This window comes from Papio anubis, chromosome 1, assembly GCF_008728515.1.
Source record: "Papio anubis isolate 15944 chromosome 1, Panubis1.0, whole genome shotgun sequence".
Classification (NCBI taxonomy): Eukaryota; Metazoa; Chordata; class Mammalia; order Primates; family Cercopithecidae; genus Papio; species Papio anubis.
In genome coordinates, this window is record NC_044976.1 from 181,090,055 (window position 1) to 181,116,470 (window position 26,416).

At 35.1% G+C, this 26,416-nt stretch overlaps 1 protein-coding gene across 2 annotated transcripts in view; it reads right to left on the reverse strand.

The window, feature by feature from the left end:
- Positions 1–26,416, reverse strand: part of XPR1 (xenotropic and polytropic retrovirus receptor 1) — a 265,026-nt gene that overhangs the window by 16,428 nt on the left and 222,182 nt on the right. For both annotated transcript variants that reach the window (XM_031658032.1, XM_031658034.1), the window contains one exon: positions 1,513–1,679. In XM_031658032.1, the coding sequence (XP_031513892.1) occupies positions 1,513–1,679 (167 nt within the window). The remainder of the gene's footprint in view (positions 1–1,512; positions 1,680–26,416) is intronic.

Here is a 26,416-nt window from a genome sequence, read left to right on the forward strand (position 1 = left end):
ATGTTTTATAGCTCTCAGAGGGCAAGAACAATATAAACAGAAATAAAACACACTTATTTGGTGAGCACAAAAGGGCCATCTTTAACTGAGCTCATATCTACTCTCTGATTATTAATTTTCTTTTCAAATTAGATTTATAAAAATATGTCTAATATCTTGGTCATATATTCTAATTTTTCACATCTGGGGTATTGCTATAGTTTAGGTAAAAAAGATCACTGTCAACAATTTCCCCTTTTCCCCTTTATATGTTCATCTGAAGTTACTCTACCTATCATTCTTTGAATTCACTATTCCTCACACCTGAAAATGCCTTCCCTGCTTACTAATTGAATATTACGTATCCATACACTTTTCCAAATACAATTTTAAGGTACTGGTGACATGCTGATAAGAGTATAAAATGTTAGTGACCTAATCTACACTTCCCTCTCCATCACAGAATTTTAAACTGGGAAAAGATCAAGAGATAATCTAGTTTAACATACTTACCCTTATAAACAAGAATCTACTATAGTCTGGTTGCAGAAAATCATACAGCTAGTTAGTGAAAGAGCTGGGATTAGAATTCACATTCACTTTCAGGATTACCAGTTCACTGTTTAATTTCTTTCAAGGTCTAATCATGATATTTATCCTTTTCTAAAATATCTGAGTAAATATATTTTTGAATTTTAAATTCAGCCCCTCTTGTCTTTTTATTAATACACAGATAAAATCCTAAGATAATTCCTAAAGAATTATTCCTAAAGAATTATCTATATTTTCTGATTGAAATGGCACTTGATTTTAACAAATATTAGATGAAACAAATGAAAGGAGAAGTCTCCTTGATGCAATCAAGCAGAGTCAGGCACTCCTTCTCCTTGGTCTTTTCATAACATTTTTCATTTAGTCAAGTATTTATTCATTCATTCCAGAAACATTAAGTCTGCTATATACCAGGAACTATGCTGGGAAGTGAAGAATATGGACACCTAAACACATTATTATAATGCAGTGTGATAACTGCTATAATGGTAGTTTATATAGGGTAAAAAAAGATTAAGACGAACAGCTGACTATGCTAGGAAAAATAAAGAAAGGCTTCTTGGAGAAAGTAACACTGAAACTGACTTTTAAAAAGGAGGAACAGGTGTTTACAAAGCAGACAAGAGAGACAGAGTGTTTCAGACTGAGGGCATTCCATGTTCAAAAACAAATCCTAAACTACAGTAAGATATTTATTATTCTATTCCAGTCTTTATCACATTGTATTGCAATTTGTTTACTTATCTGAACATAGTTTATGGCTTTCCTTGAGAACAAGAATTTTACTTTGTTTTTATTTCCTATAGTACCTAGCATATAGTAAACATCTAATATATTTTTGTTGGTGAATGAATTAGTATTTTTGTTAATTCTTTTTCTACTTATAGTAATATAATTAGAGGTTGGGGCTGTACTGCAACAGGATTAGCTAGTGGTATACGTAAGTTTGTTCTTTTAAACAAACACACTCTTTATACATACTTTCTGGGGGTATACAATCTCTTCCCGGAGGAAAGTGTTCTCTCCAGCATTCTTATCAAAGAGACCCCAGTCCATCTTGAGATCCCAGATGAGGGTATAGCAGGAACTGATGATATAAAAGACAATCCACAGGTAAAAGAACACCATGGTGTCCGAGTGACCTCGTTCTGAAGAAAGAAAAGGGAAAGAGAAATGAGAAAATTTACATTTAAGTAAAATTTTTCATTAAATAACACTAATTAAAACAGATTCTTAAAATAGCTCCATAAGAAAGCAAAGCTTTAAACAAATCGTAGGAAGATCATTGTCTAACAAAGGTTAAACAATAAATATGATTTCCCTGAGGTCCAAAGCAATCATCAAACATTTGCTGAATACATAACACTTGCACAAATGTATAAAAGTTTTGGAAGCTTTATGCTGAATACGTAAAAATCTGTATAATTGCAATGAAGGTGTTGAATGTTACAGAAGATGCAATTTTAACTTTTGCCATCAGGTGGCAGCTTAGTGTAAAATATGAAAAAGATTCCTGAACCACTACTAACAAGGAATGTGCTGCATTTGCTTCAAGAAATTCTTGGATTGTTTTTACTTTAGAACACTTCCTTCATACACTTAGATGTTGTCCATACTTATCATGATGGCAACCAGATAATTCTAAGTCTAGATAAAATGCCTGAAAACAACAGATTGATAAAGATTTTACCCTTAATGATATATATGAAAGCAAATTTCTCTCAAGTCACAAAGCAAAGTATGGTATTTTAGCCTTTCTTAGAGGGTGTTTATTGATACAAAGGCCTAATTTGCTGGGAACATTATAAAGTAACTTTTGGCTTTATGCTGAAAATACTATAAGGCACACTAAATGAGAATAATGATTCACAAATGTAGTTATACAATTTAATCATTTCTGCTTCATACACTAATGAAATTCTTCTTTGGTCAGCTCTAGAGTCATTGTGGAATGTCTCTAGGTGTGTGATAGGTATATAACTACTAATATGGTTCTGCATCACGAGGAAAAAAAGGCATACAAATCTAATTCAAAAAAGTTTAAATTTTGGTCAGTTTCTCAAAGATATAGAAAGCAAAGGATATACCATGCATCCTTCATAATTTTTTTCTGTTAAAATAAGCAAATGTTTATTAACCACTTTTAGGTTATATTAATGTGTTAAGTACAGTATGATTTAAAAGCACCCCTTAGAAGTTTATAATCTAGAGAGTGAATCAAACATTCATTATTGATACATTTGAGCTCAAAATGAAATATAAACAAAGGACTATGAGAGCACCAAGGCAAATGGGAATGTTTCCAACAGTAGCAAGTAAGAGAAAGCAACATTTGAGTTATTTCTAGAAGGATAAATAAATAGTATTGCAAAACTCAGGCAGATAAGGTGAGGTCATTCAAGGCTGAAGGAAGATACTGAGAAGGTAGATAATGAGAAGGCGGGGGTAGGGGGGAAGAACAAGTGTGTCTGAGAAGTTACAAGTTATCTACATCTAGTGTTGGTGACATACAGAGGATGTGAGAGAAATGGTATGATTTAAAATGAGGCTGAAAAAGACTCATCTGGGTCTGCATGTGGAATGCCTTCGTGGGCTTTAGGATCAGATCTGTATTTTAGAAAAACAACTGTTTGGCAAATTACTTGCAACCAATTGGTTAAAAAAAATAGATGCCTTGGAGCTTCAGTGTTGTGTGAACATCAGTTCTCATCAGCTCATGGGAGCCAACTGTTAAATTTTCAGAAACCCTGGAAGCTGGTTGTGAAACTCAGTCATTATTAAAAATTAACTTATATAACTTTATAAATAGTTATATTAAAACAAAGGTAACAGATACTCAAAATTCATTACTTTTTAATTATTTTATTAATTTTTGCTTTTATTCTCGAGGTTGTATATATTTGTTGTACTTGTATGATGGAAATACTGTATAATACTGTGCTACTGTACACTTTTCCTCACTCCACATTCAGTGTTATCATCTTAGTAGCTTGAAATTGGCTATGGTAGAAGTATTTACACTGTGGAAATCAGCAAACACTATGAATCAATGCCCCTTATCCCCACTCCCACCCAAGAGCTGGTTTGTTGAACATACACTAGCACATCACTGTTTAGCTGCTTCTCTTAGAAAGGCAGTGGTAGGGAAAGAAATTGGTATTTTTAAAAATAGTCCACATGTGATTCTCATGAATAGCCCAGCTTTGATATAATCACATTTTCACATTTGAACTATTTCCACAAAAATTTTTCTTCATCAAAAGCAAACTGAACTGAATATTTATACTACAACATTATGTCATAAATTATCAACTTAAAATACCTAAAAAATTATTTACTTATTATCTAGGTATAGTTCATGTGTTCTGAAATGTATTTATTTCATTATATGTGCAGATATAGGGTCTAGCTGAGAAGTGTCATTCAATAATTCACATCATGGCTGCATTAAAAAAGATACTACAATTCATCTACTAAGGTTCGCAAAGAATAAAGCAAATTTGACAACTTAGTAAAATTCACTCTTCCCATATTTTCAAAACAAGATCAACACTGAGACAGAAAAAGACAAGGAACTTAACTGTTATTTATATTTACAACACTTAAAAAAAACTGAATGTGAGGTATGTGCCAGGTATTTTACAAGTATTGTCTCACTTAATTTTCCTAATAATAAGCTATCATTTTGTCTGCTAGTAAAAGGACATGAAAATAGAGTAATAGATACATTCAGTAGGAGATAACAAAATGAGTATTTCTCAAGTGAATATAGGTGATATTGAGTCTTATTACAGAAAGCTGATTATCTTTCTTTCTTTACTAATTACTGAAGAAATAATCAAGTGTAAATTATTACATAAAAGGAGATTGTGGAGAGGAGTAAAAATGTTACATGAAAAAAGGAATTAATAATGAAACCAAAAACAATGTGCTAATTTTCTGGTATTTCTCTTAGATTTTAAGTATAAGTCTTATCCTTAGAGTGTAATTCTTACAGTGGTACAATGGATCTGGTGTTTCTCTTTTGTAAGCTCATATTATTTCTTGTTTTTTTTTCTTTTTAGTCACATCCTGCTCATTTTGACAAACGCAGAGTCATGTACCCAACACTGCAATCAAGATACAGACCATCTCCATAAATCCAAAGAATTCCCACCACCCCATTGTAGCCTCATGGACAACCACCAGTTTGTGTTCTCTTCTGGTAGTTTTGCCTTTTTGAGAGGGTCACATAAAATGGAACCACTTAGTATGTAGCATTTCAAGTCTGGTTGTTTTCACTTAACATAATATATTAAAGATTTGTCCATGTTGTTGCATGTATCAGTGGCTTATTTCTTTTTCTTGCTAAATAGTATTACTTTGTAAGGATGTATACAAATTGTTTATCCATTTACTTGCTGATGTACAGACTGTTTTCAGTTTTTGACAATTCCAAAAAAGTCACTTTATAAATATTCATACACAAGACTTCATGTGATATGTTTTCATTTCCCTTGGGTAGGAGTGAGACTGTAGGGTAGTATGGTAAGTGGATGTTTAACTTTATGAAAATCTTTCAAACTGTTTTAAAGAGTCATTGTACCATTTTGCATTTTCACCAGCAATGTAAGAGAAATTTAGTTTCTCTCCTTCTTCAACAGTATTTGATAATGTCACTAAAAAAAATTTAGCCATTCTAATAGCCATGTTGTAGTATCTAGTTGTGATATTAATCTTTACTCCTCTGATGACTAGACATCTTTTTATGTGTTTAATTGTCATATATGTATCTTTTTTGGTGATGGATTTGGTAAAATATTTGGCCAAAAATTTTGAGGATGAATTTCTTGTCTTACTATTATTGCATTGTGTGAAATTTTAAAATTTATTCTGTATTCCAGTTCTCTTTCTGATAGGTTTCCTGCAAATATTTTCTGTTAATGTGTGGTTTGTCTTTTCGTTTTCCAAACAACATTTTTGAATGTGTTTATTCACAAGTTTAAAATTTTGATTAAGACAATTTTGATTAAAAATCATTTAAAAGCATCTTTCTTTTCTGAATCACGCTTTGATTTTTTATATTAGAAGTCCATATCATTTCTATGCAATTTCTATGAAACATACATGAGGACTTACTGACTTTTAAATAAATATTCTTACAGAATATTTCAGAGTAAGTAATGTTTTATCTGATGAACTTCTTCAAACAATGATTAGCATACACTTGGTCTACAAATGCTACATTTTGGTCTCATTTTAATTACTACCATTATTTGATCTTTCCCATCTCTCAAGTGAAGAATGCCTCTCTCCCTGAAATCATCTGCCTTCATTGGTATTCAGGAGATGTCCTGGAAAGATATTATCACTTTAGGCAAGCAATTACATCTTATTCTCTCTTGGCTAACCCTGGCAGCATACTTTAGTGATGTTCAGAATCACAGAAAATCAAGTCATTGCTATTCTACTCTAAGCTGCTATCCATTATACACCTGCCACATTCGAAGCATAATTCATATTGGACATATTTACGGCAATGGTATCCATGAATTTAAAACAAATAAAAAATAAATTTCTTACAGTTTTGTACCCACAGTCATTGTGTGAATGATTAAAAAAGAAAAAAGGAAAAGGATTAAAGTACTAAAGAGACAATGTGGGAATGATTTTTTGAAAAAGAGAGAAGGAAAAGTACTAAAAAGAGGAATCAGAAAAATTACATATGGAAATCAACTTGAATTATGTTGCAGGGTGGATATTTTAAAAATGAAAAACGTGGCACCATGTGCAGAGAGAAATGGAATCGTTTTCTTTTCACCTAAAACCTTTCTCTTCTGGTAATAATTTACTAGTTTGAAATAAAATAAGAAAACACAACAGACGGGACATAGTTTTCAAAGCCCAAACCTATAAAGGTAAACTGAATTATGACTGAGTTTAGGATCTAGCAAATCCTGGATCTATTTCTATTACCGAAAAAAAGAAAAATCAAACCTTTGAATTGTGAGATTAATATTGTTCTCCAAAAAATGAACAAATATAGATATTCCCCTGATCTTTAGTGTGTTTTAGTTACATGTGCGATCACATATATTAATCCCTCAGGTGATTATCATCTATATCCTCAGGGCAGACAAGACAGACATTATTATTCCCATTTTACAGTTAAGGGAACTGAAGTTGAAGGAGATAGTTAATAAATGGAAAGATAACTAGATTCAAAGTTAGAAGACCTGGGTTTGAATACAGACTGCCTCCTCCAAGCATTGTGGTTATAGAAAATTCACATTCTTAAAATGATTGAGACAAAAAAGGAACTCATAAGTCCTCGGGCTAAATGGGGGAACCAGAAAGAACAATCCTCATCCAAGGAACATTTTCTACTAGACAGCATTGCTTCTCTAAGTCCATCTCAACTTGAAAATGAAAAAAGCAGTTTCATAAAACCATGAAGTAACATTACAAAATTTCTAACATAGTGTGGAAAAACAGAATTTAAAAGTTATTACAAATATTATTGCTTATTTCATACTGTATATAAAATTATGTTTATGGAAAAAAAACCAGAAGTGATTATCTCAGATGAGGGAAGTAAGATTAAGGAAGAAAGTGGGCTGAGGAAAATAATTGTTATTAGGGTAGTGATACAAATGATTTAAATAAGACTTTAACTTTGCTATATTATTTGTTTGTTTGTTTGTTTGTGTTTTTTTTGAGATGGAGTTTCACTCTTGTTGCCCAGGCTGGAGTGCAATGGTGCAATCTAGGCTCACTGCAACCTCCGCCTCTTGGGTTCAAGCCATTCTCCTGCCTCAGCCTCCTGAGTAGCTGGGATTACAGGCATGCACCACCATGCCCGGCTAATTTTGTATTTTTAGTAGAGACAGGGTTTCTCCATGTTAGTCAGGCTGGTTTCAAACTCCTACCCTCAGGTGACCCACCTGCCTTGGCCTCCCAAAGTGCTGGGACTACAGGTATGAGCCACTGCACCTAGACACTATATTGTTTTTATAATAAAAATAGTACATAGGAATTCCTTTACTAATTCAAGAATGTTTACTGAGTATATACTGAATGTTTACTGAGTATATACCTGCATTATTTATTGTATAATTACAATACTAAAGACTAACTCCAAAAAAAAATCTGCTCACTTGTATATTCAGCAAACAAATACTGAACGTCTATTGGGTAACCTAACTAGGTATATTCTAGGGAATGAGAATGTACTGAAGAACTACTAAGGGCTAAGTCTAAAAGAGGAGAGAGAACGTAGTTAAAAACACAACGTGCAGGTACAATTGTGGAACTTTGCATAGAAAAGGAATCAATAAGCCCGGAGGGGAAACAGCCAGGAAAATCTTCCTGAAGGAGGTACTACTTGAGCTGAATCATGAAAGGACTTGAGTTAAACAGGTTTATGGGACAGAGAGAACCATTTCAAGTAGAATAGAAACCATTCATTCAATAAAGAGCACCGGCATATGCCAGATATTATTCTAGGTACCAGGTACACAACAGTAAATCTTATTTACTAATGGTCAGACAAATTTCCTGCCTCAGTAAAGCCTCCTGTTTTGTAGGGGTAGACAATGATCAGATACACAAGTAAACAAGATGATTTCACACAGTGAAAAATACCATGAAGAAAACAGAACAGGATGATACGACAAAATTCCTTTAGACAGTATTCAGGCACAAACAGCGTTCAGGCAGAGGTTTCTTAAGTTGAGACTTGGGTACTGAGAAGGAACCAGACACATGAAAAGCTGGAGAAAGAGTATATGTAATACTAAAATTTCTAGTAACCATATTCAAAAAGGTGGAAACAGGTAAAATTAATAATATATTTTATGTAATCTATACCTAAAATGTTATCACTTTTATATTTAATATATAGTCAAAATAAAATTGATATCTTTCATAGTTTTTTGTTTCAAACTAAGTCTTCAAGATCCACTTTGTATGTTATACTTACAGCACATTTCGACTTAGATTAGGCACATTTCAAATCCTCGACAGATAGATGCAGCTGGTAGTTATATTATGCAGCAGTGCAGTTCTAGGTATCTTAAGGGAGATGAGTTTGAGGTGTAAAGATTGAAAGCAGTGTATTTAATAATGCTGTGGCAACAGCCCAGTGAGAAAAAATGAAGACTATAATTGAGTATAAGTTTAAGGAACAGAGAGGTAAGGCAAAAATTAAGAAATATTTAGGAACTAACATTGGCAGGACTTGGTGAATTTTGAAGGTGAGATAAAGGATACGGTCGAAAATAATAACTCCTAGTTTTTAACCTGGGTGAGTGGGATGGTGCCATAAACTAGGTTAGAGAACATGGGGCTTGAAGCACGCTTAGGAAAAAAAATGAGTTTAGTTTTTGACGTGTTGACTTTAAGGTACTTATGAAACATCAAGGTGGAGAATGCCCAGGAAACAAGTGGAAAAAACTAAAAAGTTTCAGATACAGACTGGGGAGTCACACAGACAGTGGTTGGAATCATCAAAATAATTTAGAAGCTCCTTCTATGAAAAGGACAGGCTACAATGAGAAATAAGTCTTCCATCTATAAAGGGAATCACAGTGCATTTGACTACACTTGGTTGAGTTTATCTTTCCAGTGTTTTTTTTTTTTAATACCAAAGACTCAAAGAGATGAGAACTTTCTGAAATGTTACAGAGCTTCTCTTTATCTCTCAGAAAATTTAAATTCTAATTCTATGTTTGTTTACATTTCAAAGTTTCTAAATATGTTTTAATTACTATAGAGTTATTACAGTTATAGGAATGGAGACAGTAAGAATAAGGATAGACTACTGTTTTGAGATGTAGGATAGAGAAAAGGAAAAGAGACTAGACCAGATGGCTTAATGAGGTAAGGGAAATCTTTTTAGAGTGGGGGACTCTTAAGCATGTATACAGGCTAGAAGGAAGGAGCCAGTAATGACAAACAGTTTGAAGATTTGGGAGAAACAAGGGATGACTGCCAGAGCTAGATCCTGGGACCAGAGGAAATGAGATCAGCGCACAGGAGGAAGGACACCTTGTTACTTTAGACTGGGGAAAATACAGTGAGAAGGGGTTTAGATTAAATAAGTATGTAGGGAGAAGGTAGGAAACCCTTAAGACCACTATCAAAGGCCAGGCATGATGACTCACACCTGCAATCTCAGCACTTTGGGAGGCCAGGGCAGGCCGATCACCTGAGGTCAGGAGTTCCAGACCACCCTGGCCAACATGGCAAAACCCCACCTCTACTAAAAATACAAACATTAGCCAGGAGTGGTGGCACACACCTGTAGTCCCAATTACTCAGGAGGCTGAGGCATGAGAACTGCTTGAGCCCGGGAGGCGGAGGTTGCAGTGAGCCGAGATCATACCACTGCACTCCAGCTTGGGTGATACAGCAAGGCCTTGTCTCAAAAAAAGGAAAAAAAAAAAAAAAAAAAAAGGGTAAAGGGATGTAAAGGGAGACGAAGTTTCTGTAAGATACTCAAATTGATAAAATAATGACACTAAGACCAATATTTATTTATATAATACTTAGGACAGCCACTTTAAAGGCCAAGGCAGGTGGATCACCTGAGGTCAGGAGTTCGAGACCAGCCTGACCAACATGGCAAAACCCTGTCTCTACTAAAAATACAAAAATTAGCTGGGCATCACGTACCTATAATCCCAGCTACTCGGGAGGTTGAGGCAGGGGAATTGCTTGAACCTGGGAGGCAGAGGTTGTAATGAGCCAAGATCACACCACTGCACTCCAGTCTGGGCAACAGAGCGAGACTCGTCTCAAAAAAAAAAAAAAAAAAATATATATATATACACACACACACACACACACACACACACATACACACACACACACTCAGAAACACTGCCAAATGTAGTGGCTCATACCTGTAATTCCAACAATTTAGGAGGCTGAGGCAGGGGGATCACTTGAGGCCAGGAGTTTGAGATCAGCCTGGGCAACATAGTGAGGCTCTGTCTCTAAAAGAGTTTTGTAAACTTAGCCAGGCATGGTGGCACTTTAGTCCTAGCTACTTAGGATTGCTTAAGCCCAGGAATATAAGGCTGCAGTGAGCCATGATCATGCCACTGCACTCCAGCCTGGGCTACAGAGCAAGACCCTAACTCTTAAAGACAAGCACAACAGTATAGATAAAACAGAACTATAAAAAATATGCAAGTAAAAACATAAATAAAAAGCAGAGAGAACAAACAGAAAACCAAAGAAGAAAATGGCACACTTGTACCCTAACATTTATATTACATCAAATGTCAATGGTTTAAATAAGCCAATTAAAAGACAGAGATTGGCAGAGTGGATTAAAAACCATGACCCAAAGATATTCTGTCTACAAAAAATAGGTTGAAAGTAAAATGGTCAGGCACAGTGGTTCAGGCCTGTAATCCCAGCACTTTGGGAGGCTGAGGCAGGTGGATCGCCTAAGGTCAGAAGTTCAAGACCAGCCTGGCCAACATGGCTCCACTAAAAATATAAAAATTAGTTGGGCATGGTGGCGCACACTTGTACTCCCAGCTACTCAGGAGGTTGAGGCAGGAGAATCGCTTGAACCTGGGAGGCAGAGGTTGCAGTGAGTTGAGATCATGCCACTGCACTCCAGCCTGGGCAAGAGAATGAGACTCCATCTCAAACAAAAACAAAAACAAACAAAAAAAAGAGTAAAATGATGAAAAAAATATATAATGTAAACATTAATCAATGAAAAGCATCAACGGCTATATTACTACCAGGTAAAGCAGACTTCAGAGCAAGGAAAATTACTACAGACAGAGAGGAACATTGTATAATGATAAAAGAATTAACCTACTAAGAAGTAGCAGCAATCCTAGTTGTGTGTACACCAAACAACAAAGCAGCAAAATATGTGAAGCAAAAACTGACAGAACTGAAAGAGGAAACAGGCAAATCCACAGTTACAGTTAAGATTTCAATACTCATTCCCAGTAACTGATAGAACAAATAAACAGAAAATAAACAAGGATAGAGAACTCAACAACACCATCAACCAACAGGATCTAATCAACATTTATAGATCACTCCATCCAAAAACAGTAGAAAATACTTTTCAAGTGTCCATGGAACATATACAGGTACCAAGAGAGGTCACAGAAATCAATAACAGAAAGACGATAGAAAAATTTCCAAATACTTGTGAACTAAATGGTACACTGCTAAATAATTCATGAAGCAAAGAGAAAGTCTGAAGGAAAATTAAAAAAAAATACATTGAACTAAATGAAAATGACATTACAACATATCAAAATTTGTGGGTACAGCTAAAGCAGTGCTGACAGGGAAATGCACAGCATTATACATACATTACACACACAACTGCATACATTAGAAAACACGGAAAGTCTTAATAAACTAAGCTCTCACTTCAAAAACCTAGAAGAGTAAAATAAATCCAAAACAAGAAGGAAATAATAATAATAATAATAATAATCAACAAGTTAATGAAATTTAAAAGAGAAATACAGAAAAATGAATAAAATAAAGAAGTAATAAAATTGGCAAACATCTAGCACAACTGACAAAGACAAATGAGAAGACACAAATTACCAATATGAGGAACAAAAGAGAGGATATCACTAAAGACTTTGAAGATATCAAAATAATGAAATACCTTAGACAAGTCAATGCATAGAAATTTGACAACTTAAATGAAATAAAATTCCTCAATGAACAAAGACTATCACAACTCACTATATATATTTTTATTTTATTTTATTTTATTTATTTATTTTTTTGAGATGGAGTCATGCTCTGTTGCCCAGGCTGGAGTGCAGTGGTGTTATCTCAGCTCACTGCAACTTCCGCTTCCCAGGTTCAAGCAATTCTTGTGCCTCAGCCTCCTGAGTAGCTAGGATTCATACAGGCATACACCATCATACCCAGCTAATTTTGCATTTTTAATAGAAACGGGGTTTCACCATGTTGACCAGGCTGGTCTTGAACTTCTGATCTCAGGTGATCCGCCCGCCTCAGCTTCCCAAAGTGCTAGGATTACAGGCGTGAGCCACCACACCCGTCCAATATGATATTATTTAAACAATCCTATAGCTATTAAGGGAATCAAATTTGTAATTTTAAAACTCCTCCCAAGTACATCTCCAGGCCTAGATGATTTCACTGGAGAATTCTACAAAATTTTTAAAGAATAAATCTTCCACAAATTAGAAGAGGAGGGTAAACTACACAAATAATTTTACAAAATTAGTATTACTTTGATTCTAAAACCAAAGACAGTATATAAAAACAGAAAAATATAGAGAAATACACCTCATACAGACACAAAAACTGTTAACAAAATATTAGCGAATAGAATTCAGCAATATATAACAAGAAATATACACCAAGTGAACTTTATTTCAGAGTTTCAGGCTGATTCAACATTTGAAAATCAGTAATGTTAATTCAACATCTTAATGGGCTAAGTAAGCTTAGAAGAAAATCACAGGATCATATCAAATTATTTAGAACAAGCATTTTAAAAAATTAAAACAGGAATAGAGGGGAACTTCCTCAACAGAACACCTACTGCAATAAATGTTTTATTTATTATACTTAATGGTGAAAAACCAAATGCTTTCCCTCTAAGATTGGGAACAAGGCAAGGATATCTGCTCTCATTACTCTTACTCAATATGGTACTGGAACCTCAAGCCAGAACAGTAAGGCAAAAAAAAAAAAAAAGGAAGTAAAAGGCATACAGATTGAAGAGAAGGAAATACAACTGTCTCTTTTGTGCATGATATAATTGTCTGTGTAGAAAATCCCAAGGAATCTACAAAAAAAACCTCTCAGAATGCAAAAGTGAGTTCGACAGGGTCATAGGAGAGAAGATAAACAAACAAAAATCAATTGTATTTCTATATACTAGCAATGAACATACAGACACCAAAATTTAAAAATACAATACCATATATCATAGTCAAACATCTGAGAACTAAAGACAAAGAAAATAATCTTGAAAACAGTAAGACAGAAATGATACCTTATCTATAAGGGAAAAGCTATTTAATGACAGGATTTTTCACTAGAAACTAGGGAGAACAGAGGGAAGAGACAGTTTTCAAGCACTACAAAGAGACCTTTAATGTAGAATCCCACATCCAGCCAAAACACCCTTCAGGAATGAGGGCAAAGGCAAGGCATTCTCGGATGAAGAGAAACTCACAGAATTTGTCACCCAGTAGGCCTCTCCCCTAAAAGAATGGTCAAAGGAAATTCTTTAAATAGAAAATAATAAAAGAAGAAATCTTGTAACATCAGAAGAAAAGACATAATATGCAAAAATATGGGTAAAGGCAAGATATTTTCCTTCTTGAGTTTTCTATATTATGTTTGAAGGTTGAAGCAAAAAATTGTAACACTGTCTGATGTAGTTATCAATATATTTAGAGAAAACAGTTAAGACAATAAGATGATAAATGGGGGAGGATAAAGGAATGTAAAGGGTGATTAGGTTGCTACATTTAACATAATCTGTTAAATGAAGGCATCCAACTCTTCAACATTTTACATATATATATGTGTATATATTTACACATACATACTTAGAGCAACCACGTAAGCAGCTATACAGAGATACATTAAAAACACTATAGACAAATCAAAATGGAATTTAAAAAAATATTCAAGTAGTCCACAGGAAGGCAGGGAAAAGAAATGAGAGAAACCAAAAATTAGGGAAAACCAACACAAAACACAAATAAAATAAAAGACTTATACCCTAACATGAATACAGTATTTCCCCCTTATCTGTGGGAGATACATTCCAACCATTCCAAAACCCCCAGTTGGTACCTGAAACCATGAATAGTACTCCTTTGATAAAGTTTAATCTATAAATTAAGCACAGTAAGAGACTAACAACAATAATAATAAAATAGAACAATCATAATACACTGTAATAAGTTATGTGGAAGGCTGGACGTGGTGGCTCACGCCTGTAATCCCAACATTTTGGGAGGCCAAGGTGAGAGGACTGCTTCAGTCCAGGATTTGGAGACCTCACCTTTACAAAAAATAAACAAAATTAGACCAGTGTGGTGGCACACACCTGTAGTCCTAGCTACTCAGGAGACTGAGGTGAGAGGGCTGCATGAGCCCAAGACGTCAAGGCTGCAGTGAGCTGAGATTACACCATTGTACTCCTGCCTGGGTGACAGAGTGAGACCATGTCTCAAAAAACAAAACGAAAACCACAGAAGTTATATGACTGTGGTCTCTTTCTCTTTCAAAATAGCATAAAGTTTTCAGACTGTGGTGGACCATGGATAAGTAAAACTGCAGAAAGTGAAGGTATGGATAGGGTCAGGGGGAATACTGTGCAAAAAAGGCAACAAGAGGGATCCTTGTGGTGATGGAAATGTTCTGTATCTTGACTGTATGAATGTCAATATTCTGGTTGTGATATCATACTACATGTTTGTAAAATGTTACCACTGGAGAAACTATGCAAAGGGTATATGGGATCTCTCCGTATTACTTCTTGCAACTGCATGTGATTCTACAATTATCTCAAAACAAAATGCTTAATTTAAAAAAAAACACAAAACTTGACTGTTCCTCAAAACCTTCACTGAGTTAACCACTTCCTCTTTCAAACCCCCTCACACCCTATACAACGCTGATAGTATAGTATTATTGCACTTCCACGTACTATTGTAGTCTATCTCCCTTACCAAACTGTGAGCTCCAAGAGTAGGTTTTAAAGGCAAGATATGTTTTGTTCATCTATGTATGCCTAGTATCTAGCAGTGCCTGATACACTGAAAATGTTTTGTAAATGTTTGTTGAATAAACCTGGATGTGACAGATGTAATCAAGAAGGTAATTCGATTATTAAACTGTATTTATATTCAATTTATTATTTATATAGATCCTTATTTACTAGCTCCTCAATAACAAAATTCTCTCTTCAGTGATTATAAAAGCATCAATGACACCATTTAGGACTTCCCTTCTTGACAGAGTTTGAGCAACTTTTCTTCTGCTGTATCAGACACCCCTTCCCAGATCAGATCATCAGAACCTCTTCCAATATCTTTCTTATGTATGTGTGTCTAGGCTTATTTTTAAAAATCCCTTTCTGTCACATATTTGATCAAAAGCCTTGGAAACATTCCTGTAGTAGGTTATTGCTGTAAGGAAAAGTTAAGACTTTGGAATAAGCAAAAATAATTACTGTGTATATAAAATGGATTGCATTGTTTACACCATACCTTTCTAGGCTATGTTTCTATGGAGTTTGTGCCTTTTCTGGTCCTGGAGCTATTTTATAATTCTGTATAAATTGTGGATAAATGCAAATAACTCTGTCTATAGGCACACAAATAAATTCTGTCTGACGGAGGTCCAACAATTCCATCTCACCCTCTACTCCTCCACCACATCCCACTTCCAGTGGAAAAAGCCAGTTTTGTGTCCATTTGTAAATGGGTATCAGCATTCCTTTACTCCATATTAAGGGTTTGTTAACTAGCCATAATATGGAAAATATATAGCCTCTCCTTTGAACTAGTTGTGACAACTGGTTGGTTTCCTCTTCAATTCATGAGTTAAATAGAAGTTTGGTGTTTTTGTATTAAAAAATATCTATTTCTGCTTTTCCCCACTCCTTTTCTTTTATAATCAAATAACAATTCTGGAGCAGATAAACTATGCGTTTCTGCCTTCTCTCCTAGAAAAGACACAATTTCACTTATTTAAATGAAATGCTAACAACTATAACCACTTTAAAATAAATATAAGGATACTATAAACGTTTCTTTTCTTTTTTTTTTTTTTTTTTTTTGACACAGAGTCTTAATCTGTTGCCCAGGCAGGAGTACAGTGGTACAATAATAACTCACTCTAACCTTGAACTCCTGGGCTCAAGTGATCCTCCTGCCTCAGCCTCCCAAGTAGCTAGGACTACAGGTGTGTACCACCACACTTGGTTAATTAAAAAAGAACTTTTTTTTTTTTTTAGAGATGAGGTCTCGCTATGTTGCCCAAGTTGGTCTCGAACTCCAGGCCTTAAGTGATCCTCTCACCCTGGCATCCCAAAATGCTGAGATTACAGGTGTTAGCTACCATGCCCAGCCAGGATTCTATACATTTTACACAATGTCTCAAGTTGCTCATTTTATGAAAGCTTCAGGTAGTACATACATATGGGCACCAACTTTTTTCTTAATTGAACTGAAAAAAGTGGCAAACATAAGCTAAAATTATAGTCATTTAAAAATGGAAATAAATTGGAGTACATCTTTAAGGAGCTATAACACAGAATATAGTAATTAGAATTGAATATAAAATAAATGCAGATCACAAAGATGTATTCTAGAAATGTGAGAAATAACAATATGTATTCCACATTATGGTTAGTTAACAAACCTAAAAAGGGAGTGAGAAGAAATATAATAGGAGATATGCACAGAGAGAAGGAAAGCCAAAATGTCTTCCACGTTTTCTTCATACAGCCTGCCAATATTCTACACCAGTATAACATACCAGATATAAAAGATCCATCTGAAACAATTCTAAATCTCAGAGTAAAACAGTACAAAACTGTGATACCTTTTTATATAAACCTTCATTTAATTTTTCTTTTAAATAAAATATTTTTAGAAGTAGAGTAAAACCTGTATTATCTCAAACGCTACCAAAAAATCAAAGTCAGTACTTCTGAAACACCTATTCAGATATTTACTCTGGGATCCACTTCATCAATTGCAGTATCAATCCACTTTGAGATATAATTAAAAATAAAAAATTTCAATAGTCTCTAATGACTTTCAGCAGAATAGAAGCTGATAGGAGAAACAAAATCTTTTTGTTGGTGGGGAACTCCTGGGTCCCCTTTCTTGATGTGCTTTGTGGGTGTGTGCATGCATGTACCTGTATTAAGACTTCCACTGAAGTAACTAACACTTGACTGTCTCTGCTCTTTCTCATTCCGCTCTATGAAAATTTACACATGTCCTTAAAACCTCCTTATGAAGTGAGTACCATTATCATCAGGTAACATGCCCAAGATTCACTGATCCAAAGCCCATATACTCTTACCCAGTATGCTTTATTGCCTATGTACCATTCATCAGTTGACTGCTAAGATCTTACAAACAGTTCAGTAGGAGAAAGTAGTATTCAAATCTACTTTTACTTGTCTCTATATTTGCTCAACACCACATCTGTTTACAACATCTTTTGTCTGCATGCTACTTAATGTGTCCTCAGTGAATCACCTTTAGCAGAAGACATGGTAAAAATGCAAATTTTGGATCACCCTAATCCTACTGAATTAGACCGAAAGTAAAACCGAAGATAATGCATTTTACAGCAAGCATCAAAAGTAATTCAGATACACACCAAAATGTGAGGATCAGAGCATTATAGCATGCTGCCTTGTAGGAAATAACCTTTCAGAGTAAAAAAAGGAATCAATCCAGAGTCAAAATTCTGGTTTTGCTACTTACTGTCATGTGACCTTGGGCAAGCAAAATGAGAATAACATCTGTTTTCCTTTCTTTCAAAGTTGGTATCAGGTTCAAAATGAAATAATGTCTGACAACACATGACATATTTGCAAATAGCTCTATTAGACTAATAGAATGTAAAGAGCTAAAGGGGCCTTAGAAAGTCTAGGCCAACAACTTAAAAAAATTTTTTAATAAAAGGAACTATTTTTTCTCCCCATTTGTAAAACAATTGCATGCTCATCATAAAATTCATTAACGGGCAAACAAAGTGAGAGCACTGGATGGTCACATTACAAATGTTGAGATTTTATTTTTGGTTTTTAAAAATTTTACTGTATTTTTTTCTTTTGAGATGGAGTTTCACTGTGTCTCCCAGGCTGGAGTGCAGTGGTGCGATCTCCACTCACTGCAAGCTCCGCCTCCCGGGTTCACGCTGTTCTTCTGCCTCAGCCTCCCCAGTAGCTGGAACTACAGGCGCCCGCCACCATGCCCGGCTAATTTTTTTAAATTATTATTTTTAGCAGAGACGGGGTTTCATCATGTTAGCCAGGATGGTCTCGATCTCCTGACCTCGTGATCCACCCGCCTCGGCCTCTCAAAGTGCTGGGATTACAGGCATGAGCCACCGCACCCGGCCTAAAAATTTTACTATTATTTCATTTTATTGTGTAATAGCAATGATCAGTAGAATAATAGTGATGACTGCAGACATCCTTATGTTAGTCCAAATTTTAAAGGGAATGTCTCTGATACTTTACCTTTAATCATGATTCTAGCCATTGGTCTAAGATATAGAGTGACAGATTATATGCACATGTGTGTATAGTATTTTGCTATACTTACAAAGTATTCTTATATTCTTTCTTAAAAAAATTAACAAATGTCTCCTTGGCACCTACAGAGCTGACCACATGGCTTTTCTCCTTTGGTCTAGTGATATGGTAAAATTTATTTTTTAAGGATTCCTAACACTGAACTATTTTTTGCATTCCTAAAATATCTTAGTCATAGTATATTATTCTTTTAATATACTGCTCAGTTCTAGCTGCAAATATTTTATTAAGACTTTTTACAATGTTGGTGGGAATATAAACTAGTATAGCCACTATGGGGAGCAGTATGGAGGTTCCTCAAAAAACTGCATATAGGAATTGCCATATGATCTAGCAATTTCACTACTGGGCATTTCAATCCAAAGAAAAGGAAATCAGTATAACAAAGAGACATCTGCTGCGCCATGTTTACAGCAGCACTATTTACAATAGCCAAGATTAAAAAATCAACATAGGTGTCCAACAACAGATAAACGGATAAAGAAAACGTAGTGTATATACACACAATGGCATACTATTCAGTCATAAAAAAGAATGAAATCCTAGCAAAACAGATGGAACTGGAGTACATTACATTACGTTAAATAAGCCAGGCACAGAAAGTTAAACACAACATGGTCTCACTCATATGTAGAAGCTAAAAATGTTAATCTCATAGAAGTACAAAGTCCAACAGAGGTTACAAGAAGCTGGGAAGCATAGGGGAGAGAAGGATAGGGAGAGATTTGTTAAAGGATACAAAATTACATCTAGATAGGAGGAATAAGTTCTAGTGTTCTATACCACAGTAGGATGACTACAATTGACAACAATATACAGTTTCAAAGAGCTAAAAGGATAGTGAGTGTTACGAACACAAATGATAAATGTTTGAGATGGATATCCTAATTACTTTGATCTGATCACATATACAGAAACATCACTATGTACTCTATAAATGTATAATTACCTTGTATCAATATTTTTTAAAATAAGGAATTTTTGTATGTATATTAATAAGTAATATTAGACTACAGTTTTATTGAGTGTGGTATTTTTCAGAATTATGCTAGCTTTGTAAAGAGAAATTAAGACGCTTTCTTTTTACATTTCTAAATGGTTTAAATGGCACAAACCATTCTTTGAAGGTTTGAAAGGTTTTACAAAGTTTCACTTGTGAAAACACTGTGGTCTGACACTTTAAAGACAACTTTCCCTATTCCTGCAATAGCTGTTAGTCCACAATTTAGAGTGTCTGTCTTCCTGCATTTATTTTGTTAACTTCTAACTTTCTAAAGATAAATTGTCCATTTTACCTAGACATTTACTCATAATTATTTTAAATTCTTCCACATCTATAGTTAAAACCCCTTCCCTAATATTTTGCATGTGAGTTTTTTCACGCTGTCATCACAGATGGTAGAAAGGATATCAGTACCAATTAACACTAGTTATAGTGTACTTATACAACTTAATCTTTATAATAAGCTTATGAGTTGGGAATTACTACCTCAATTTTACTAATTTTAAACCAAAGAAATCTAGTCACTTTCTCAGGGTAACATAATTAGTAAGTGGCTAAATTAACCTAGTCCTGACTCCAAAGCCCGTATTCTAGTTCTCAATGTGAAAACGTGCCTTTCACTAAGACAGTGCTTTTAAAATTCTTACTGGCAGAGGAGTTGATTAAATTGAGAAGAGGGAGGTGTTTTGCTCTTTAGGTAAGAAGTACTACTTTCTGCAATAGAAAGTTTAATGACAGATTTTAAAAATTAATTTCAAATATCAACTTTTTCAGTTGAGAAAGGAAATAGAATTAGTCTAATATTCATAAGTGAGAAGACTATATAACAGATCTTAGAGTTTCTGCCTAATTTTCTTCAGTGATTCAGTGTTTTCTATACCAGCTATGAAATGTGTTGTGTAGACTTCAATATTCTACTTTGTTTGGGAGATATTTATTGGTTTGAGAAGATTCCTGGTAAGGATAAAATAGTTACAAGTAGTACAATTCTACCTTTAAAAGAAATATGTTGTGGGGTATTATTCAGAAGCAACTAAAAAGTATTTAGAGAGAGGCCTAAGAAGCCCACAGGAGAGGAACAAGTAGAAATACAAATGCTACTTATCAATGAGATATTTAGGTAGATGTTTTATTTTCCTTCCTATTAAGTGGCACCATTGTTTTTTTGTGTTTGTTTGTTTTACTATGCGAAGAAAATACCATGTGTAGTGTATGAAAAGTTTTTTCCCTCTGAATATTTTCATGAAAACCATATCTGATACCTATCCAAAGTATCAATGAAATTAAGAATTAGCTGTAGTGTATGAAAAGTTTCTTCACTCTGAATATTTTCATGAAAACTGTATCTTATACCTATCCAAAGTATCAATGAAATTAAGTATTAGCCAGGCGCGGTGGCTCACGCCTGTAATCCCAATACTTTGGGAGTCCAAGCTGGGCAGGTCACCTGTGGTAAGGTCAGGAGTTCGAGACCAGCATGGCCAACATGGTGAAACCCCGTCTCTACTAATAATACAAAAATTAGCTGGGTGTGGTGGTGGGCATCTGTAATCCCAGCTACTCAGGAGGCTGAGGCAGGAGAATGGCTTGAACCTGGAAGGCGGAGGTTGCAGTGAGCCGAGATTGTACCACTAGACTCCAGTATGCGTGACAGAGCAAGATTCCATCTCAAAAAAAAAAAAAAAAAAAGAAATTCAACATTAGCCCACTGGTCTTTTGTTCATTACATTCTAAGAAGCATGCTCACAACATTCCTTATTTATTAACAATATACATTGAGAAAATTGCTAGCCAGCTTTAACAAATTACCCTAACTACCCTTGATATTTCTTTCTTTTTTTTTTTTTGAGATGAAGTCTTGCTCTGTAGCCCAGGCTAGAGTGCAGTGGCATGATCTCAGGTCACTGCAACCTCCACCTCCCGGTAGCTGGAATTACAGGTGCATGCCACTCCACCTGGCTAATTTTTTGTATTTGTTAGTAGAGACAGGGTTTTGCCATGTTGGCCAGGCTGGTCTTGAACTCCCAACCTCAGGTAATCTGCCCGCCTTGGCCTCCCAAAGTGTTAGGACTACAGGCGTGAATCATAGCATCTGGCCCCCTTGATATTTCTTAAAACCTAAAAAAGAATACAACACTAAGCAAATTAATCATGTCAACTATTCTGCCATCACTTGAAACAACATTAATGTTAGTTTTGTTTCCTTCCAATTCAAGAATGACTTTCGATTTTCCAGCAGAGAGAAATTATTTTCATATTTTGGCCGAGTCCACATTGCTCTTAATTAAAGTGCGCCAGCTGTGTGAAGTGGCTCAGGCCTGTAATCCCAGCTTTGGAAGACTGAGTTTGAGACTAGCCTGGGTAGTCCCAGCTACTCAGGAGGCTGAGGTGGGAGGATCCCTTGAGCCTAGGAGTTTGAGGCTACAGTGAGATACGACCAAGCTACTCACTGCACTCCAGCCTGGGTGAGAGAGCAAGACTATCTGTGAAAACAGACACACACACAATCATTATTCTTCATCTACTATTTGCAGGTGCATTGTGTGACTTTTAACAAGCCACTGTATAATATTTCATATATGATGCAGTTACTACAAGTAAACTATTCTCCTATTGCTGAACATTTGTTAGATTATTTCAGTTTTTTACTGTATAATGTTACAAAGATACATTCGTTTTTGCCCAATTCGCTACTTAGGAAAAAGTTATGGAAAGGTAGTTACTAGGTCAAAAGGTATGAATGATTTTAAGACTCAACAGAATTCCCAAATTGCTTACAAATTTATACTCTACCAACAGAATGAGTTTTCATCTCTCCGTAACCTTGCCAGTGATAGGCATCATCACTTCTTTGATTAAATATTATTTTAATTTGTATTTCTGTTTTTATTACCAAAGTGGAAAATTTTTCATGTTTATTAGTTATGTTTATTCTACAAAACTAACTGTTTTAAGTCCTTTGCCACTTTAGACAAATCAGTTTAAATTGTTTTCTGTATCATAGTAGATTAGATTACATTTTAAAACTCTTCTCTTCCTTTCAACCCATCCCTGTTTCCATGACAGAAGTATACTTTCTTGCCCCATTAATGCAGGGTGTGGTGACTTGCTTTGGCCGAGCAGTTGCAAGGGCCTTTGGAAGCTAGCAAATACCGAGCAAGCAGAGGCTTAAAATCTGTGTAATAGGTCTTGTTTCTGTCAGTCCCATGTGAAGAGTTTCTCCTGGGTAAGTGCTGCTCTTTCAGTTGAGGCGCCAGAATGAAGACACATGATTAGATGGAAACCCAACCTGCAGTGAGGAGCCAAACCCTGCCAGAATAGCAGCCTGAAGGCTATCCAGCTGAGCCCAGATGAGACCAATCAATTCCCAGCTGACCTACAGATGCATAAGCAAGAATGGATTAAAGCTGTTTTTAAGCTACTGAGTTTTGAAGGGTTGGTTTATTATGCTGTTAATAGCCGATGAGTACACTTACTGTATTATACTATAAAACTCTAAGGGAAAGACAGTCGCATACAATCTATTATGTTCCTTAGAGTACCATATACTTAGCAGGAACTCAAGGTCTGTAAGTACATTGGCCTGCTCATTTTTTTCTCTTTCTTTTCTTTTTGCTGTAAATACCTAGATACAATGACATTTTCTGATGTTTATACTTTTCACCATAGCTTTCTCATGTAAAATTATATATAATATAAAGTATATAAATTAAAACAAAAATAAAAAATTCGACTTTCAAGCAATTGGTCTTTACATTTCTCTTCAATTAGACAAACTCTTGTATAAAAATTTTTCAACCATTTCTTTTCTTCTTTCTTTTTTCTTTTTTTTGAGATGGAGTTTTGCCCTGTTGCCCAGGCTGGAGTGCAATGGCATGATCTCGGCTCACTGCAACCTCTGCCTCCAGGGTTCAAATGATTCTCCTGCCTCACCTCCTGAGTAGCTGGGATTACAGGTGCCTGCCACCACACCCAGCTAATTTTCGTATTTTTAGTAGAGATGGGGTTTCACCATGTTGGCCAGGCTGGTCTCGAACTCCTGACCTCGTGATCCACCCACCTCAGCCTCCCAAAGTGCTGGGATTACAGGTGTAAGCTATTGTAACTAGTCAACTATTTCTTTTAAACATCACAGATCCTCTCTCAATTTCTAAGCAATAAAATAGTAGAGACTTTTTAAACTTTAAACGTTTGTGCATGAGTGTTCCAAAAGCAACATAATTTATGTAGAAATGCCAATTACATCTATCAGTTTTAAGAGCAATTAAGAAAACAAAGGTGACTAGAGATAGGACTATGAAAATGGTATCAGGGCCGGGCGCAGTGGCTCAAGCCTGTAATCTCAGCACTTTGGGAGGCCGAGACGGGCGGATCACGAGGTCAGGAGATCGAGACCATCCTGGCTAACACGGTGAAACCCCGTCTCTACTAAAAAATACAAAAAACTAGCCGGGCGAGGTGGCCGGCGTCTGTAGTCCCAGCTGCTCGGGAAGCTGAGGCAGGAGAATGGCGTAAACTCGGGAGGTGGAGCTTGCAGTGAGCTGAGATCCGGCCACTGCACTCCAGCCTGGGCGACAGAGCCAGACTCCACCTCAAAACAAAAAAAAAAAAGAAAATGGTATCAGGGTGTGAGCATATGTGTTCTTTTTTTCAAAGACTTTTTAAGTGACAAAGAAGATGTAAAGGAAATTTAATTTATTCAAAGCTATAATTAATATTTTAAAAGCAATTTAAGATGGGATATAATTATAAAACCATTTAAAATTAACAACGCCAAGTAGATAAAAACCACTCAAGAAATATTTGTTGAATTAAAGTAAAATTAATAATCAGGAAAAAAGTCTCCTATTTGGCTTTACGGCATCGGCAGTTCTGAAGCAAATATTGTCAAGATAAATTCTAAAATAATTTGTTTATTTTCTACATTGTTAGTTACACTAGGAAATTACAGCGGAAATATATCAATTTCGAAAGAGTTAAAGATTTGAACTACTTTAACAGTAAGCCAAGAATGAGAGCATTTATCCAAATGAGTTTTTAAAAATGTGTGTATCTTTTTTTAAAAAAAGTTAATGAAACAAAAATTTCCCTAGAGAATGAAAAAGAATTACTGTTTCTATTACTGTATAACAAGACTAAAATGTGGAAATTCTGGCATAACAGCCTATTATTCAGGGTAGAAAGAGGGTAATAAACTGGTCATACCCCAGGGAGGAAGCACTTCAGGACTATGTGTGCTCACTCAAACAATGATAGGACTATTGCACTGAAGGCCCTGAGCTATTGCTGAGGAATCCTCATTAGGGAGCACAGCAGCCCTTAGAGAATGTTAAGAAGGGATCTAGAAAGATCTGGGCACTGGAAAACAACCACACAGACATAAATGAACTCTTAATTGTGCTGAGAATACTTCTTTGTTCCAAATATTTTATAAAATCTAGTAGCAAATGCTTTTTAGCAAACACTAACAAAAGTCTAAAGTAAAATATGAAATCAAAGAGTAACAAAGAGCTAACTAAACCACTAAAAATTTACAAATATTTTAGAATGTTACAAACTGTAAATGAAAAATAGAAAATCTAATGAAATGCTCTCCCTCAACAACCACTTAGAAATAACAACATAATGGCCTTTTCTATTATTGTACCTCCCACGGGCTTTTCTTTGCTAAAGCCAAGAAACCTCAAGGACTCACAAAAACCATTTAAAACACTTTTGTGCCTCCTCCAATCCCAATTCCAACAAAACACTTGTAGGAGTTGCCTTCAAATTTAGCCATGCAATGAAATGTGAATTCTTAAAATGCGGAGATTGGCTGCTAGCTAAATTCCTTTGTTTCTAAAATCAATGATAGAAAAAATAAACTGAAATATTTCAAATGTGTTTTCCTTTTTAATACAAGTGAGTGCTAGCTGAAATATTATCATCCTTAATTTCCCTCAAATGGGCTGCCTAAACCTCCAACCTCCTCCCTTACTTTTCAAAAAATGAGTCTAGGCACACAGTTAACTCTTACACCTCCATTTTTACAAATCATGCAGCATAACATGAGACACTTTAGAACAATCTTGAAAATGCCCCTAATATAATGTTGTTGCTATGGTAACTCCTGCAGGCTAGTTCTTTGAAAAGACTCAGATCTCTGAATCCGAACAAGGTTACCTCACCATCTTTTACTCCTTGCCCCTCTAAAATTTATCACTTGTAACAGTACACATACATTTCATAGAAAAGTATCTACCCAATTAATCATATTGAATCTATTCTTTTGGCTCAATGATTATTTCTAAAGTCCATGTTTTCTAGTGCCTTTTCTCTTGGAATAGTATCCAAAAAAAAAAAAAAAAAACAAAACCAAATCAAATTCCACTTGTTTCATGTTTTTATTTTTCCCATTTCCCATGTTCTTTAACAAATTCTACTTCTGATCAATATTCAATGCCAATTTTTCTGTCAATGGTTCCTCTGAGCTGTCTTTTCAATTTTTTTGCCTCGATTTGAAGCTTTTTGATTAAAAATTTTAGTGATATGAATATTTAACATGTAGCAACCATGACATTTTT